Raw genomic sequence first — 18506 nt, forward strand, 5'->3', positions numbered from 1 at the left:
CTCTTAACTCTAAAATCTAACGCATTTTTGAAAACCATAAAAACCTAAATGTATTACGTTGGTACAGTATTTTATAACCAATGGGAAGAACAGCCTCATCAAAGTTACGATTCAGTCTAACTCAAATGCTCATTTTAAATTGGTCAGCTTTACACAAGTTACTTCCAGATGAAGCAGCAGACTACAATCCAAATTCAAGAATGGTAAACATACTTGTAGCGCCCTTTAATCGTGACCCGCCCCATTCTAAAAGGAAAAATTAGGGAGGCAAACCTTAACTACACATGGTACAGGTTAAAGCAGAGGGCCAACTGATGAATTGGGAAGCCTAAAGCAAAACATGAAATGTGCAGAAATGCAAATGGAGACTGAAAATCACTGCTAGAATGGTCGTGCTAGGGTGGGGTCAACATTACGGGCTAGCAAGTAAACTTGCAGATGACTGGAGAAAGGCTTGCAAATTTACATTTTGTTGTGAACCAGTTTCAGTGGCTCTGCGTTTTTGCCAGAATCTTGAAGGAATGTTGACAGATATGGGTATAGCTTTTCAGTGAAGACCCCGTTAAAAGTGTAAATGGGCGACATGTCATCTGCATTGTAAAAGGACACCTGACCTCCTTTTTTTTTTTTTTTTATTTATTTTGGTTGGCTAATTAATTAACCTTTCAAAACAAAGGTTTTTATACAATAAAAGAATAGAGCAAAAATACAATAACACATCATTTCTTATTCAACATATGTGGTCAAGGAGACAATTTAGGAAACAGCAAGTAAAAAAACTTAAATAAAATGTGGTCTAGTAGCATTGTCCTGATTCTTTCACTAATCATTTCATTGTTGGGAGTGAGAACAAGCTTTCCGACAGATTTCAACATTTTTAAAAAATATTTTAAGATAAAAGAAAGGGAAGAAATTTCATAAAATCAAATATCCAATTCAATAATACGTCAAGTTATTTTCCAGATCACATTGTGCACAATACTTTGTTTAAAAATTGCATAATAGCTATTCTTACTGCGATCTTAGGAGTTGCGAATAGCTCATACCATAATTCATCATTTCAGCGTTTTATATAATGAAACCTTGTTAATTTGCTAATGATATCTTCTCTTTGCATTTTTAGGGCAGCACACTAAATTAATAAGTGTTTCAATGTTTCGTTGATTCTTACATCTTTACAGAATCGACAGTATGCTGATTCAACCTTAATAAGGCCTCTTCTCAACAAGATTTGTTTTGTTGGCCATAGATTTAGTCAAAACCTTATAATGTGATTTCTGAGATTATATGAGGGGCATTTTAGTAGATAATCAGCAGCGTGATGACATTTTTTATGCCCAAAGAGTGCTCTGTCAAAATCTTTCAGTCTCAGACAGTTCTGTTGAGTTAAATGCCAATCCAGTTGGTATAATTTGATTTTGGCTTTAGTTGGATTACTAAGTAAATGGTCTAGTGAGATGTTTGCCTCAGACATGTCTGAGAGAACAGCCGCTCTCCATTTGGATGGGAATGGATGATTAGATCGCAATAGATAGCCTGCCAGAACTTTGAGCAGATTATTACTATCCAGACCCATTACACATTTTCGAAAAAAACAGCATCTCTTCCACGATACTTGAATGTGCATTGATAGAGTTCCCAACTCAAAGCGAAGAAGCACAGTCGGGTAGAGTTTGGAAGAATCAAGACTTATTTCCAGAACCTTGCTTCAAGTTTATTCCAGTAGCAGGCCTCTGAGGGTAACCAAGCTTCTGCCCCATAAGTGATAATGGGGATTACCTTTTGTTGGTAAAAAATTAGAATATGTTTACAAGAAAATTTGCCATACTTATATTGCAAAATCTTGGCCTGTGATATTAAAGTAGTTAGTTTGCCATTTAGACTGTTTTGTTGCGGAATGTTTGTAGGGGAGTTACTGAATATAACACCTAGATATTTATATTCATTTACTAGTTTCAACTTTCCCTTTTCCAAAAACCATTCATAGTATTTCCTTTGTCTTATTTTGGATCTCCCAAGCTCCATTACTTGTGTCTTCTCCAAGTTTAAAGTTAAATTATTCTTAGCAGCATATTGATCCAACTTATTAAGCATATTCTGCAGGCCACTCGGCATCTGCGAAATAAGTACCAGGTCATCTGCATACATAAGCCATGCAATAGCCTGATTTCCGAGTTTGGGTGCATTATTTAGTACTTCTAGAAATTCAATGCCCAAATAAAAAATAAACAGATTAAATAGAGTAGAGGCAAGTATGCAGCCTTGTTTCAGGCCGCGTTTGGTGTAGATTACTTCAGATAACAACCCTTCCAAGTTCATTTTAACCTTCATTGAGGTATTAGAGTGAAGCAAGTATATTATTGACACAAGTGAGGGAGGGCAGCCAAATCTTATCAGTTTTTCAAATAATAAACGACGATCTACAGAGTCAAATGCAACTCAAAAATCAACATAAGCTATATAAAGAGGTTGGTTCTTCGTTGCATAGGACTCTTTGATTGCATTGAGTGTTATTATATTAACACTAGTACCTAGACCTGCAACAAATCCAGTTTGGAATGGATCACAGCGATTTTCTTCTGCCGCCCAGATGTTAAGATCTCTCAAGACAATTCTACTAAAGATCTTGCCAGGGGCATCAAGGAGGGAAATCGGTCAGTAACTTGCAGGATCCTTGCGATCACCTTTCTTATGAATTGGCACGGTTATGGCCTTGCACCAAGAAGGCGGAACTGTTTGTTTAATTTGTATGGTTTGAAAGACTGCATAAAGAATAGATGCCCATAACACTGGATTCTGTTTTAAAACAAAGTTTGACAAGCCGTCCGGCCCTGGGGCTCTTGAAGAACTTGCCTTGTTTATATAGAATAACACATCTTCTTGATCAAATTTGATATGAAAGGAAGTGTTAGCAAAATCCATGTCAGAATGAGAGGTCGTGTTATTTGGGAGGTCATAAATGACCCACCTATTTTCCATCACGCCATTAAGTTGAGATGTTAATTGGAAACAGGGAGAGCTATCATTTACCAACTTCCAGATCTGCGAAGTGTTTTTAGACTTAATTGCCTGTCACCATCTTTCGCCATCATTTTGGTACATTATTGCTCTATGCTCTCGTGTCCAGTTTCTACAGTTTGTCTTCAATTTGCGTAAGGATAGTTCACGATATTTCACCGGTAAGAATAATATCTGCCTTTTTTCTTTCCGATATTGCGTCTTCCTCAATCTGACAGATTGGTCAAATACATGGGTGCAGGGCTTATTGCCTTTCTTAGCACCTGATGTGGAGGAGGAAGCAAAAAGGTGCATTTTATCGTGATAGACCTTTCGATTGTCCTCTGTTAAGCTACACGCAAAAGCTTCCAGCGCAACACTTGACCATTGTAATCTGTTCTGTTGGGGATTTATGATCAGATTGTTCAATTGCAGTTGGCGAGATTGCGGCTTATCCAGAGAGTGAAACAAGATCTCAGCCAGCAGCATCAAATGATCACTTGATGTAGTTGGAATTACCCTAAACTCGGAAATTTTGGCAAATAAGCTTCTATCTACATACATATAGTCAATAATAGCTTTTTGGGCTCCACATGTCCAGGTATGGGAAGGGGGATTATCAGTCTCCACAGCTCCGTTTAACATAATTAGATCCCATGTTTTAACAAACTCAAGCCACAGAGAGACCCGATCCGAGTTTCCTTTTTTTGCCGGAGCTAGTAGATGAATATTCAGATCACCGGCTAGTATAATATGTGCAATATCCGAGGTTGTAATAATACCTTCCATAAGTGTATTGAGATCATTAAAAAAGGTGGAAGCTAAAATCGCCATTGGGTTCCAGTATATATTAATAATTATGAATTTTAGTTTTTGAATCATTATTGTGGAACATTGTATAAAGGAATTCGGATTAGGCCCGTCTGACACCTGACCTCCTTCATAATCTACATACACCCCAATCTTTTGCGGTTTACTAGTCAGGTTCAGATTCTTGGATGGAGACTCCAGAGCCTTGAAAGCATTACCATTCCGCAGCCAGATTGCCCAGTAGCCATTTTTAGGGTTAAGCTTGATTTTGCCATTCCTGTTACTAGACTCGCTGGCCATATCAACATCCCAAGCAGTTTTGTTACCCACTTCAACCTCCCAGTAATGCTTCCCCGAGTCAAACCCTTCAGCACCAAGGACTAAAATACACTGGCTGAAACGCTTCGGGTTATCTGGGAGTTGCTGCTTTGTGTCAGTGTACTTCACACTAGTCAAGCCTTCAGTGAGCACAAGTGTTCTTTTAATGTTATCCTCTTTAACATCTTTTTGTTTGTATTTAATGTATTTATTTATCTTCTTATAATGTGCCGGAGCCCACAGGCATTAGGGAAAACATATCTTTATATATATATGTATATTTCATAAAAAATCTTTGTTAAAGGGACGTTATGGTTACAAGTAAAACCGAAAACCCCCTGAAATTCACCAGTTATGGTAAGCTAAGCAACCATAACTCGCGCCACCACCATGCACTGATAAGACTAACACCCAGGACATCAAAGATGACATCACAAATGTCATTGATGACATCACTGATGACATCACATATCTGTGCCACTTGTTTTTGTTCACTGACATATATATAGGCTAGGTGGTTTTGTTCACTGACAGTCGGAATATTAACATTGAAAAAGGTGCTATATATCTAGACGTTAACCTTGTCATATGTTCTTTAAGTACTTTCCTTAGGGTCTGTTGTCAGCTCATGGTACACATACATGGGGAAATTAGCAGGCCTCAAACACACAATTCATTTGTATACATGAAGATAAACTTTAATGTCATTAACATTTTCTGATGATGCTGTTTCTTTCTTCCTTACTTTAGTTTCCCGGAATGTGCCTCTGATTTGTATGCATTGTGGTTATTCATATGCATTGTTTGTACCAGCACAAGTGTTGTAAGTCTTGAATTGTTAGCTAGTTATTACTCATTTAACATTACTCAAAACTCTGATAAGGTAGCAATCATTATTGTACTATCCACAATTACAAGATAAATAGTGTACTTCTATGGTGCATGATACAGTCATTGCCTATGTTTATATATGATTAGGTTTCTGTATTAACAACAACACTCCAATACAATGATTGTAGATGAGTACATTCTTTAATAGATTGAGTACTTCACAATAGGTCTCCTGATCACCCCTGGCATCTTGTTACCAACAATATAAACACAACTCCCTGTAGGGACTTTTCATCAAAATGTATTTCACATGTGATGTCATCAATGATGACATCAATGACATTTGTGATGTCACCTTTGATGTCCTGGGTGTTGGTCTTAGCAGTGCATGGTGGTGGCGCGAGTTATGGTTGCTTAGCTTACCATAACTGGTGAATTTCAGGGGTTTTTCGGTTTTACTTGTAACCATAACGTTCCTTTAACAAAGGTTTTTCATTGAATTTCATAGGTTTTTATTAGTGCAACTTAACCATAACATCCCTTTAACAACGTTTTTTCATTGAATTTCATAGGTTTTAATCAGTCCAACTTAACTACAACGTCCCTTTAACAAAGTTTTTTCATTGAATGTCATAGGTTTTATTAGTGCAACTTAACCATAATGTCCCTTTAACAAAGTTTCTTCATTGAATTTTGTAGTTTTTTAATAGTGCAATTTAACCATAACGTCCCTTTAACCAAGTTTTTTCATTGAATTTCATAGGTTTTCATTAGTCCAACTTAACCATAACACCATTTTAACAAAGTTTTTTCAGTGAATTGCATGGGTTTTTACCAGTGCGTGCTATTTTCCTACAACTTACTAATATCATACTTACCCAATATAGCAATATTTGTGTCCAATTTACAAAGTGTCACCTTAAAACACTGCCATTTCCCACCTTCTAGAATCATTTTTAACACTTCTATACACTTTTTGCAACTATTTCAACTAGTTCTGCATCCGTAGACGTCTACGAACATCTGACTTCATTGCAGACCTTCCGGACAGTGCCACATGACCATACGCTGGCGTGTGGCATGATGAAGTGTCCGAGAACCTGTCCGCACTTCACGATAAAATCTGTACTTCGCGGACAGTTCGGAACTGCATTTTCTACTGATCTAGAAACTTTCAACTTCAAAATTTCCCTTGCACAGCTCCAACACATATTCCTATTCATTATCCTGTAACAATCTAGTACACATTACATACCTTTAGCAAAACTGCTATTTATCTTAAAATGGCATCAACTGATGCCATCCCTCCTCCCCAAGAGCCACCACCACTGCTGTAATCAAGGAGCATGAGAAGCACTGCCCCCTGCCTTAGAAATAACACACGCGCAACATTTTTCCCTGTCCACCTACCCCTTCACATTAGAGTTTGGTGCCTCCTCTCTCATTTCCTCCCCACCTTTCGTTCTTAGCTCTCCTGCAAAAAAAAAAATACATCCAAAAACAACAAAAGAAATGTTCCTTTAGGAACCACCGTTCACAGTTAAAAAATAGAACTAAAAAAAAAAAATTATAGACTCCATCTACTTTATATTTCTCAGTAAAGTACATAATAGACTCAATAAGATTTTCCAACATTTCCATTTGAATTTTGTGTTATGCTAATGGGAATATTGTGGCATTCACCCTCCGTTCCAGGGACTGGAACGGTGTCTACCAGCCCGGCAGCCCAAGTTATCAGCCCAAACGAAGCGAGGGTGGATAACGAGCTCTCTTCCCTATTATCTCCCCATTCCAGCCTCTGTAATGGGGGATGAAGGCTATTAGCACCTTAGGTTCCCAAAGCGGGAACCCGGGGTGCTAAATGCACGTCCCGGTGTAGGAAGGAAAATCCTTTTCCAAGATGGCCACCATGGAAAGGGAAGGCGGGGTTCCATACAGGGCCCCTCTTCGCCTTCCATGGAAGCCTGTAGAAGGCAAATAGAGAACCCTATGACCTTATTACCACAAGCACATTTTTCTTCCCTTTCAAATCTATCCCAATTTCAAATAACTTGACCACAAAGCCAGTCCTAGGTGGACATGGCTACTTTAACCCCATGTGTTGTCCCTCGTGGTCATGGCCAGTAGCCAGGTTTTCCGGATCATGACCTTATTGCATGGCCCGGACAATCTGACCACTGCCCATGGCCACAGGCTACACCTCAGTCACCAAAGATATATCAATATTTTTTGTACATACATTATGACACTTGCCAAAAAAACAGACACATTTGCAAAACTATGCTTTCAGTTCCTTGCCAAAGCTCCTTACAAAATTTTGCTGGAAAACCACCCGTTTTATTTTTTCAAAAGTGTCAAATGTATGCACATACAAACATCATATAACCTAGCCCCCATTTGTCAAAATCCATTCAGACTTTACAAAAATATTTATATCTAGATCTATAATCTTTTTGCAAACCTTTGTGTAGATTTCTCAAATGCACCACATTTATAATCATTTACAATATTTTGGGACCCCCCTCTAATTTTGCCTCCCCTTGACAGAATCCCACCAAACTTAGAAAAAACATGTATATCTAGATCTATTATCAGTTTGCCAAATTAAGTGTAGATTCATCAAATGGCACCTCATTTATAAGCCTTTACATTATTTTGGGCCCCCCCTCTAATGTTGCCCCCTCTTGACAGAATTCCACCAAACATTGCAAACTCATTCAGAATCAAGTCAGGAAACTAATTGCAAAATGTCATGCAGTTTCATTGAGTGGTGCTAAAGTTATATGAATCCAAGATGACGGGCGTTTCTAAAAATCTGACGCACTTCACTTTTTTCACCATCAACTCTGCGGGCATGTCCGATGTGTCCGCGCACACCCCGTTGCCCTCTAAGCCAATCGGAGTCCTGTCCGTGGAACGAACAGAGAAGTGTGTCCGCGGAGCGGACATAGATATCACTAATTTTTTAAGACCTACTTTTTGGTAGTTTTAAAAAAAACTACTGGATGGATTTCTACCAAATTGACAAAAGCACGCTTGCGGGACCAAGCCGCCACTCCTGCCGCAAATTTGGTGAACATCCGTCCAGCGGTTTAGGCTGTAGACATGAGCACATTTTTTTCTCCATTCAGTCTATGGGGAAAAAAGAAATTTTCTGACCCCCCCTATAACTTTGCCCCCACTTGACCAAACCTCAACAGACTTTGCAAATTCAGAGTAGTCCGTATACTTTTTTTGCAAAGTTTGGTGAAGATTCGTCCACGGGGAGCGAAGCTATAAACCGCCCAAAAAGTGCTCTTCCTATGGGTCAAGCAACTTAACCATAACTACATGGCCGCTATCACAGGCCATGTAATACATTTTTATTGTTACAGGGTTGTCTTTAAGGCTCCCCTTTTACTTTCACTTGCTAACCTTGTGAGAACTAGAGTTCCCAAGGGTAGAAAGGATATTTACAATAGGGTAAATTTGTGTTTTGCCCTAGACTAGCATCAGATTTTTGGTTACTAGAGGTGTGCTCAAAGGATAAGTTGGTTGCAGCAGTTTTAGCCTTACTGCATTTACCGCGTTTGCCTACTAACTGTGACTACTGGTCAAACATGGCTATGCCACGAAATTCTTTGCTTGTCCTTTTGCCATCTTGTTCTTTAGTCTTCTTCCTGGCCTGTGAGGCTAGGAAAATCCTTATGAGGACTTCCAGTGGCCGGGAAAGCAGGAGCTTTTGGCGGGCTGCTGGAGGGCTGTGTGTGTTTGCTGGCAGGATGTGGCCTGGGACTGTCTGATCCCAATACACAAACTGGTTTTGGTGTGTCTGAGTGGTATGCATGAATGTCCCCGCCTGTGGTCTTGGTTGGACCACTGCTGGGGTGTGTGTGTGGGCTAGTCCTGCTATTGGCTAGTGAGGGCTGCAGCTCTTACCTGGCTTTTAGGATAAGAAAAGACCCTGCAACCATTCTTCAGAGATCCTGGAGAAACCGGAAGGAGCCAAGTATCCTCTCCAGCTGTCAGACCCACGAAGAAACCTGAGACCTGACTGAAGGAGGCCTGGCAGCCAACTTCTGCTGTTGTCCTGGAGGAGCCCTGTCTTGCTCATGATCTTTAGCAGTCCTGCGAAGGAGCTGCGACAGTTGGAGTAGAGGGACCATCCATTCCAGACGTCTGCTCGGAACCCTGCCAAAAAAAAGCCTTCAGAAGTGCCCTGGAACCGTCCTGTGGCTGACCAGCTTCTTTTTTTGGTCTACCATGTGCAGGCGTTACTGTACCTATATTCGGCCTGAAACTTGGGGTATCCTCAGCTTGCCCTTCGAGACTACCTCCTGTGTCCTAGCATCGAGGAGACCCGAGATAGGAGGAAAAGTCTGACCATAGCTGCTGAGTCCTTCTGTGTCAATGTGCTGTGGTGACCAACGTCCAAAATAGCTTAGCTGACCCGAGTCCAGTCCTGAGAGGGGTCCTGCATCGAGTTTTGCTGCATTCTTCAATCAAGAGTCCTTGCAACAGTGAACAACACCAACCGGCAATCAGCTCAAACCTGCAACCCCTGTGAATCAAGGACTGCGGCTTACAGCAGGAAAAGCAATGTCAGACCCTCTTCCTTTGTCCTGCCAAGTCTAGGGAAGAATCAGAGTATGGTGGTAGCTAAGAAAGTTACAGACTTTCTTAGCTACCCCTATACTCACATTATAAGTCAATGGGCTTATAATAAACCTAAATTCTACGAATTCTGGCTTTGCCATTACTTTCTTGTGCAAGACATTTGACAGTTGGGGCTACTTTTCGGCATTAGTCTAACTTGTATCCTAACCCTAAAACCCTTCACTGAACCCCAGATACCCTACCTACATTTTTTCCTGCTTCAAAACTTCTGTGGAACTTTTACCGGAACTATTGGGCAAAAGGCCCCAGACAACTTAGGGCAGGACAATTTTAGTTAGGGATCCTCTCAGTGGACCTTGTGGGCATAATACTATTCAAACATTTCCTTTGCAGGAGTTTCTGATGTATATTATGCCCCATTACAAAGTGAATGTATATATGTATTTAGTTTGATAGTGTTGTGTGATAACTCTACTTGCTAGTAGTCTTTTTCCATACTGTGCTTTGGCGATAAATAAATAACTGTATTTTCATGCATCCTGTCTAATTGTAATCTGTGGTTCCCATTGTGTGACCTCATTGTGGACCCTTTACAAGCACACCACCTCTGAAGGACTTAGCATTGACCGCCTGTCACTGCTACCTAAACTGGTTTGGCTACAGCTTCCCAGAGTTGCTTCTGTCACAATATAGGTTGGCCTTCTACACATCTGTCCACCAGGGCAGAGTATGGAAAATCAGTCCTAACATTATTACATACCTGGAATAACGTTGAGTCATTTTTAAAGTGTAACAATGGCTTTTGCTTTCCCTGGTCTGTTTTGTACAGATGCTAAAACAGTCTTAGGTTTATACCTACCTTTAAGTTGCTGATAGCTCCTTTAAAAAGTGCATTGGTTTTACTTTCCTTGGTCTGCCTCGGGCCATCCTAAGATAAGTTAAACAGTTCTGGCTTACCTTAGTCTGTGTTCCACTGAGCTGAAAAGTAACTGTATGTGTATATTTCACCAAAAGGTCTTATTCACCTAGTATAACTGGGTGTTATCCTGAATGTGATTATAGGTTCCTACTATTCCTTGAATTGGTGTTCCACTATTCAGAAAGTATACTTGCAGGTTGATTTACTACGTGAATCCTTAATTGAGTTTCACTGAACAACTGCTAGGGTCTACTACACATGTATTACTGAAAGTAATCAGAAAGTAAGAAATGGTTTTACTTCCCATAAATAGGTGTGCCCTATACTAAATGTCTTTGATAAGGTCCGACTTGGCTAGAAATACTGTTTGTTTTCTAAAACAAGGTGTATGCTTCGGTCTTTGTATCTTCAAGCATTGTGTTGTGTTTTTATAATGTATTTATGACTCTATGACAAAGTACTTACCCCAAGACTTAACTTGGCCTAACTGCATTTATAATAAACCTTTGTTTTGAATAATACTTCTGATTGTGTTTCTGTTGAACCCTTTGAATACTACAAATTCTTTGTACCTTCCTACAGCCCTCTCTCCCTCCTAAGGTAAGCCTGGCTTCTCCCTCTCTGCTACCATATACGCAGGTGGAACAGCCTTATATTAAGAGTCAGTCTTGTACTGTCTCAGTTGAATGGTTTTACTAAGCCCTTAGTTGGACTTCAGAAAAGCTGTCCTAACAATGTTGGACTGCGCTGGGACATATTGTAGAGGAGGCGGAGCCAGAAATGTCCTGGGAAGGGCCAAGCCAGTGCCAAGCTTGAGTGTCAGGCCTCGCTCAATGAGCCCACCACGGGCCAAGCCAGCAAAATGGCTGCGTAAAACACTTTCTTCAAAGCGCTGTACATACAGCATATTTGCATGTCTATACATTTATACCGAAGTCGGTACCTATTTATCTACTTCAGAAGGATGAAAGGCTGAGTTAGTCTTGCCAGGATGAGAACCTACAACCTCCATATCACACAGAGGCCCATTTGCTCAGACCAGAAGCCCCAACCTGCCCAGTTGGCAGCCTCCTTTTGGTCTTACTCTGTTATTTTGTCTTCTAGGGCTTGTAGGGGTTTTTGTCATAGAGCTATTATGTAACTTGGAGGTATTTTAGTATCGTGATAAATTGGCTGTAAATTGGCAATATATTAGTGTGGTGGTAAATTAGTGGTGAGCATATTCATCGCACTGCCCTATATGATGAGACAAACCTTCCCCTTTTATAATTATACTCTATTTTAGGGTTGACCGTAGGCATGTATACTTGAACCTCATACATTTATCAGGAACAAAATTTTACCACATATTGCGCTGATGACTTATATACAACATCAACCTACCATGTTGAACGGTTCTGTCCGGCTCCAAGTATGCACAGCTGAACACACTCACACAAACACACTGGTTTTCTGGCTTGCTTTTATGGTTTTCTTCTTTAGTTCCCTGCTTTACCTGTGGTGGTAACTACTTTACCACTAAGGTGTATGCACTAAAACAGTCCCTAATTACCTCCCCTCATCTAGAGAATAATCACCAGAGACATAAGAAGATCTTACACCGATTCCGTTTTTACCATGTTCATGAATATATTAAAATCATGTCATTTACAATAAAAGCATAATTCCAGTCACAACAATACATTTGCCAATTCTTACCAATGCATCAACACTGTGGTGGTTACCTAGAAGAAGAAATGTAAACATGTATCGCAGTACATGGAAAATATTTGTAACATTATCTTCTGTCCCTTGTCATAGAGCAAGTGTAAAAGAAAACATTGAACATTTTGTTTTAAAAATAACTCCCTGAGCTAACTGATGGGAACCGCAGTCAATCATCCACACTCCTCATGTTTTACAATTACTTACATTGAATTATGTGGGTTCTGCGGTTTGTCTGGAAAACTCCCTTTCTGTCATGAGTTATCTGTACTGAAGTGTTACAACTTCCACACTGGTTTCTCGCGCCCCTGAAAGACGGCCTTGGAGTCCCAGAAGTCTTCAATGCTGGCTCAGCACAGCCTTCCCTCTTATCTCTCTCTTTCAGCAGCCAGCAGCAAGAATAACCCCCGCCCTTTCTCTCACCTCTATTTATCTCCTCTGCCTGTCATTCAAAACTAAATCTGCCCTCTTTCTGATGTTTTCAGTAACTTCCAGAATTCTGACCTCTCTGTCCAATCCCTAACAAGAGCTTATATGTATCCCTTCTTGCCTCCTGCACAAACAAAGAACTCTCTGAATGGAAAAAAACAACCCATTCACCATTTGCAGCACATTTCCTTCTGCAGAACGAAAAGCAAGAAAAATAAAAGAGAATCTTCCATTTGTGCTCACGTATGTTGAGTTGCAATGTTAATCAGGAGGACTGATTAGTTAATGGGGTATCATTTAATCAGGGTAGTTAGTTAATTAACCTGGGTTAGTTTCTGCAATGCAACATTACACAGATGGCAATTCATGTATAACATGAGTCATTTTATACATATGCTCAGCACATTTTGAATCTGCTGTCTTTTTACAATCATTTTCTTTTTACCATTGAAAGCCTAGTCCACTGCCATAATGAACTCAATGGGCCTCATTATAAGTTTGCCGGTCTGGGAACTACAGAATCGGTAAGCTTGCCGATACCATAGTTCCCGGACCGGCAAACTACGAGTTGTGCTTGCGGGTGCCTTTCTGCCCGCCAGTCAGATGCACTGGCACTGTTCTAAACGGTGCCGGTGCATCCAAGCTCCCCATTTCCATTCAGCCCTAGTGGGCTGAATGGGAGCATCTTTTTTCTGGCACCCGCAAATGGGCAATTACCAGGTCCGGCAGGGCCGTAATGACCCAGTAATTGCCCGTTTGCGGGCACCAGAAAAAAAATGACACAGGCGGCAGCCGTGCCTGTATGACAGGCACGGCTAACGCTGATATAATAATGAGGCCCACTGCCTTCACCTGCACTACATAATCCACTATCCCTATTTGTATTCATTTATACTAACCCCACTGAAAGTACTGTCATGCAATCATTAATTTGCTGTTCCCATCTGCACTTGTTTTACTGGCTGCTTTGAAACTACTGCCATAGCTTCTTACTTTCCCTTCTTTTCCGACAGCTGTGACCGTTCACGATGTTGTCAGTATCATGACCAACATCCTCATCTTAATGTGAAGAGCAATCAGCCATACCCCCATTAACGCAATCAGGATCACCAGAAACACGATGCCTCTCTCTACCCATGTCCCCCAGTTGAATGTGTTTACTTCCATTAGGCCCAGGCTATTCACAGTAATGTTATTCTTTTTCAAATTCATCCTAACAGTGTGCCTTTCCTTGTGGTTCAACAAAAATATGTTCCACTTTGCCTAGCCCCACAAATCATCAGTAGCGTGGAATAAAGACAATCCCCCTATTGACACAATCGTTTCCTTCGGAATAGCTATATAAAACACACTATACTTTAATTGTTTGACAATGAAAGATCCAGGATACAGATGGGTGATTGTGTAATTTTTCAAAGAAGTATTTACCAACCACCTATTCTTAATTAGCTTAGCTTGTGACAGTTCCTCAGTCTCCGAATTACTAATGAACACTTCACATCCGCCAGACAACCCAGGATCAGATTTGACGATAGCATCTGCCACATCAGGAGCAAATGGTTTACTTGGACACATGTAATTCTGTTCTTGAAACATTACACACGTAACCAAATTCGGAATCAAGTAAACATCAGGTTCCCAGAACTGAAATGCTACCACCTACTGAGTTTTAATCTTCACATATTTGTCATTCTGCCAAAATCCCACATTGTGTACTAGATTAGTCTGGTATATGAGTTCAGGAGCAATATATGGGATGCATAACAAAAACCCAACCTCCATTCTTTCCATATTTATATACAACGGTATTGTACTCCCCATCTTGAATGCAATCTTCCACTTCTCTTTGCGTGATTTTTGCTATCATTTGATGGATGATCTCAGATGACACAAAGTACAATGGTACATGGCCCTGAATCAATTGTGAAATCGCATTTGAAACTTCTCCCATATACTTTTCAAGTAACCTATCACCAGGATTGACTATATTTATGATGTCACTTAACACCCGGTCATGTTTAACCACAACATTTGTGCTGTGCTTCAGTAATTCAGCCTGCTCATTCAATATTACAACAGTCTCTTAAACAGAAATCTTGCATGTTTCCGTTCTCTGGCCTGAGAGGGACAACAATCAGAAATTTACCAGAGGTGGGGATGCAATGGCAGCTGGACACATTCAAGTGTCTGGGGTTCAAGATCAGACACACGCCAGAACGCATACATGAGCACAATACAATGGCTGTAACACAGGGACTCCGTAACTCAATAAAGTGTTGGTCCAAATTACCACTGTCCATGATGGGGAGAGCATCGATTGCCAAAATGATTATCCTCCCAAGGCTCTTATATTATTTCCAGAATGTTTGCTACTACGTCAGAGTGACATTCTTTCAAAATCTAGATGCCCTGGCTAGAGATTTTATATGGGGAAAGACACGCCACAAACTAGCACTGCCCAGATTGACTCTACCACACGGAGCGGGAGGCATACAATGCCCTGATTTTGAACGATACTTCCTAACGGCGTAACTCAGCCATGTCACTAAGTGGCTGTCAGACGACACCACTAACGAGACGGGCCTTTTACAGGACCTGATAGCACCGGCACACCTGAAAGAAATCTTGTGGATTCCCCAGGACCACATGAAACACATTCCCATGCTACCTACGGTGGGCAGGAAAAAATAGAACAGGGCCAAAACCCTCACACATCTGGTGCATCCCTATTCTCCTGAAATACCAATCGTGGCGGAGATAGGAATAACACCGACTGACCTCCGCACCATGAGACAATGGGAAAGGCTAGGCATATATACCTGGGGGGACATGTGCGAAGAAGTGGAATTCAGAGAACTGGAATCGTTTCATGAGAAGGAGGGGTTGCCAAAGGGACAATTTCTATGGTACGAAAAGCTTAAACATGCGTCCAGAGGGAGATGGGACGGCTGGCCATCAGAACCAACAACAAACCCCCTAGTCACTGGATTATATAACTTGAGCGACAGTTTCAAGGCTGTATGCTCAACTAAATGATAGACCCAACCCACGCAGCACCAAACTAAAAGCCAAGTGGGAGGTGGACCTTGGTGAAACTATTACAGACAATGAATGGGAGAGGGCACTGCAGCACCAAAAAAAGTGTCCAGGAACGCTAGATTCAGATTAATACAAATGAATGTCCTATATAGAGCATAAATGACCCCAAAAAAAGAGGCAAGCTTTAACAAGCAGACAAAGGCAACATGCCCGTGGTGCGATAGTGGTGAAGCTGACCTGATCCATATGTTTTGGAGATGTGGGAAAGTAAGTTCCTTTTGGACAAACATTGAACAAGCATGTAAGAAAGTGGAGTCAAAAGATATGCATGGTCCCCGAAAGAATGCCTTTTAGGCACATACCCCAGACTGAGTAAGGTCAAACATACTGTGAACTTATATATGTATACTTATGTGCATATTAGCAAGAAGGGCAATAGCGATGGCATGGAAATAAAAAGCAGGCCTGCAGTACGTGTGATGGAAAAAGGAAATGGAATGGTGGGCAGCTGCAGAGACAGAAGCATGGGGCGCTGGTGCTGCTGGGTATGCCAGGGAGACCAATGTCAAATTTGAAGCATGGAAGGCTAAAATAAGAGACATGTTCCTCCCATTGGATGACATGCCCCCCAAAGCACAGGATGATTATAGATAATGCCACTGCGATACTGACTAATGCCAAATGCTAAGTAATGTACAATTTAAAAATGCCAATAAACAAATAAAAAAATAAAATTAAAACAACAACAGTCTCATTTACGTACTTCACCTGTTCATTCAGTCCGACTCTAATTTAATCTAAAGTCCTTTGAACTATGTCTAAATCATAAGTCAATTGTTGCGGCTTGGCACTTAATGTCCCCACAGAAATTGCGTTGGCTGTAGACATTGTCGTGCCCACCACAGCCCCAATAATAGTCATCACCACAGAAGCCACAAGCAAAACTGCCACCCGCTTCCCCCTTCTTCTTTTAATATCAGATGAATTCACAAAAGTTTTTTCGAACTGCATGGCAATATCTCTGACTGATTGCCGGGCATCTTCTTTTCGCAGCTCCAACCATTCTCTTATTTGATCGGATGCAATCACAGACTTATTTATACATCTCTCAACTATGACATCCGGGTTTATGTTCACGTACATATTCTGGTACACCAAGCCTTCTGTTTCCCAGGATAAATCCAGGTGCCTCTTCTACTGAAATTCCAGATGCAGGTCCGGGTTCAATGATGACCTGTGCTCCTGCAATTTTAATTCCCAATGCGCCCATGATGAGTAGCATGGTAAGTATCCAGTTCTCAGGTCTGGTCATCATTGCTTTTCTTTCTCTAAACTTTGTCTTCACTCACATTTTTCAGTCCGGGGCTTTCCCGAGGCCTCCTGCTGTGGTCTCCGATCCCGTGGCTTCCAATGGTCCATCGTCCCAAGGAACCGGCCCTGCCAGGGCAATGAATTAGAGATTTCTAAAGTGAATAGAAAAGAGACAGGTTAAGTACATAGCATAAAACAATTGGCTATCCCTCTTCTACTACAGAAATTGCGTTGGCTGTAGACATTGTCATGCCCACCACAGCCCCAATAATAGTCATCACCACAGAAGCCAAAAGCAAAACTGCCACCCGCTTCCCCCTTCTTCTTTTAATATCAGATGAATTCACAAAAGTTTTTTCGAACTGCATGGCAATATCTCTGACTGATTGCCGGGCATCTTCTTTTCGCAGCTCCAACCATTCTCTTATTTGATCGGATGCAATCACAGACTTATTTATACATCTCTCAACTATGACATCAGGGTTTATGTTCACGTACATATTCTGGTACACCAAGCCTTCTGTTTCCCAGGATAAATCCAGGTGCCTCTTCTACTGAAATTCCAGATGCCGGTCCGGGTTCAATGATGACCTGTGCTGCAATTTTAATTCCCAATGCACCCATGATGAGTAGCATGGTAAGTATCTAGGTCTCAGGTCTGGTCATCATTGCTTTTCTTTCTGTAAACTTTGTCTTCACTCACATTTTTCAGTCCGGGGGCTTTCCCGAGGCCTCCTGCTGTGGTCTCCGATCCCTGGCTTCCAATAGTCCATCGTCCCAAGGAACCGGCCCTGCCAGGCCAATGAATTAGAGATTTCTAAAGTGAATAGAAAAGAGACAGGTTAAGTACATAGCATAAAACAATGGCTATCCCTCTTCTACTACAAAGCCTGAAAAAAAATGTATATTGATTAAAACATCATGGCTCCCTGGATTTGCCACTTTGGATACCTGCAATTGAACACATATTGTAGAAAAACAAGACAACATTTTACATCATGTGTCAAAATAATTTCCAACAAAACACATGCTCCTCCATAATATTTTATATCTCCACCATCCCTTTGCATATCCCATCACTTACTTGATACCCATGCAAAAAAAGAAAAGAAAAGAAAAAAAAAATCTTATTTCACAACATTATCATAGTCCAGTTTGGTTCAGCTCCTCTTCATGAAATTAACACATCATTTTTACATGTTACATATGGCTCTGTTCACTTCTGTTTGCTCACCAGACCGTGAACCTCATTACGATTTTGGCGGTAGCCATGCCGCTATTGACGCATGGCTGCTGCCAAAATTGGGTCTGGGTTCCCAGAATGGGGAATACGGGGGCATTCCAAGTTCGGAGGGCCCGGTAATTCCTCCCTCCAGGAACCTGGACACGGACCTTCCCCATTCCCATTTCAGCCCTGCAGACGTGCAGAGCGGGTCCCGCGAGTGGACCTTGTAATGTGGCGGAATGGTGTTAACGGGTCTGCATCCTTTTGCGACACCCGTTAACCCATTCCGCCACTCTTGTAATGAGGCTTCGTATGTTTGATTTCTCA

At 41.1% G+C, this 18506-nt stretch overlaps 1 protein-coding gene across 1 annotated transcript; it reads right to left on the reverse strand.

The window, feature by feature from the left end:
* Positions 1-404: 404 nt before the first annotated feature.
* Positions 405-17062, reverse strand: LOC138472167 (zinc-binding protein A33-like). The gene is made up of 3 exons (XM_069610202.1): positions 16993-17062; positions 3928-4310; positions 405-609 (listed from the first exon to the last, which is right to left on the reverse strand). Exons 1-3 carry the CDS (start codon positions 17060-17062, stop codon positions 463-465), a joined length of 600 nt encoding a protein of 199 aa, XP_069466303.1. The 3' UTR covers positions 405-462.
* Positions 17063-18506: the final 1444 nt, after the last annotated feature.

The sequence above is a fragment of the Ambystoma mexicanum genome, chromosome 8 (assembly GCF_040938575.1).
Source record: "Ambystoma mexicanum isolate Mex_15411 chromosome 8, UKY_AmexF1_1, whole genome shotgun sequence".
Lineage (NCBI taxonomy): Eukaryota > Metazoa > Chordata > Amphibia > Caudata > Ambystomatidae > Ambystoma > Ambystoma mexicanum.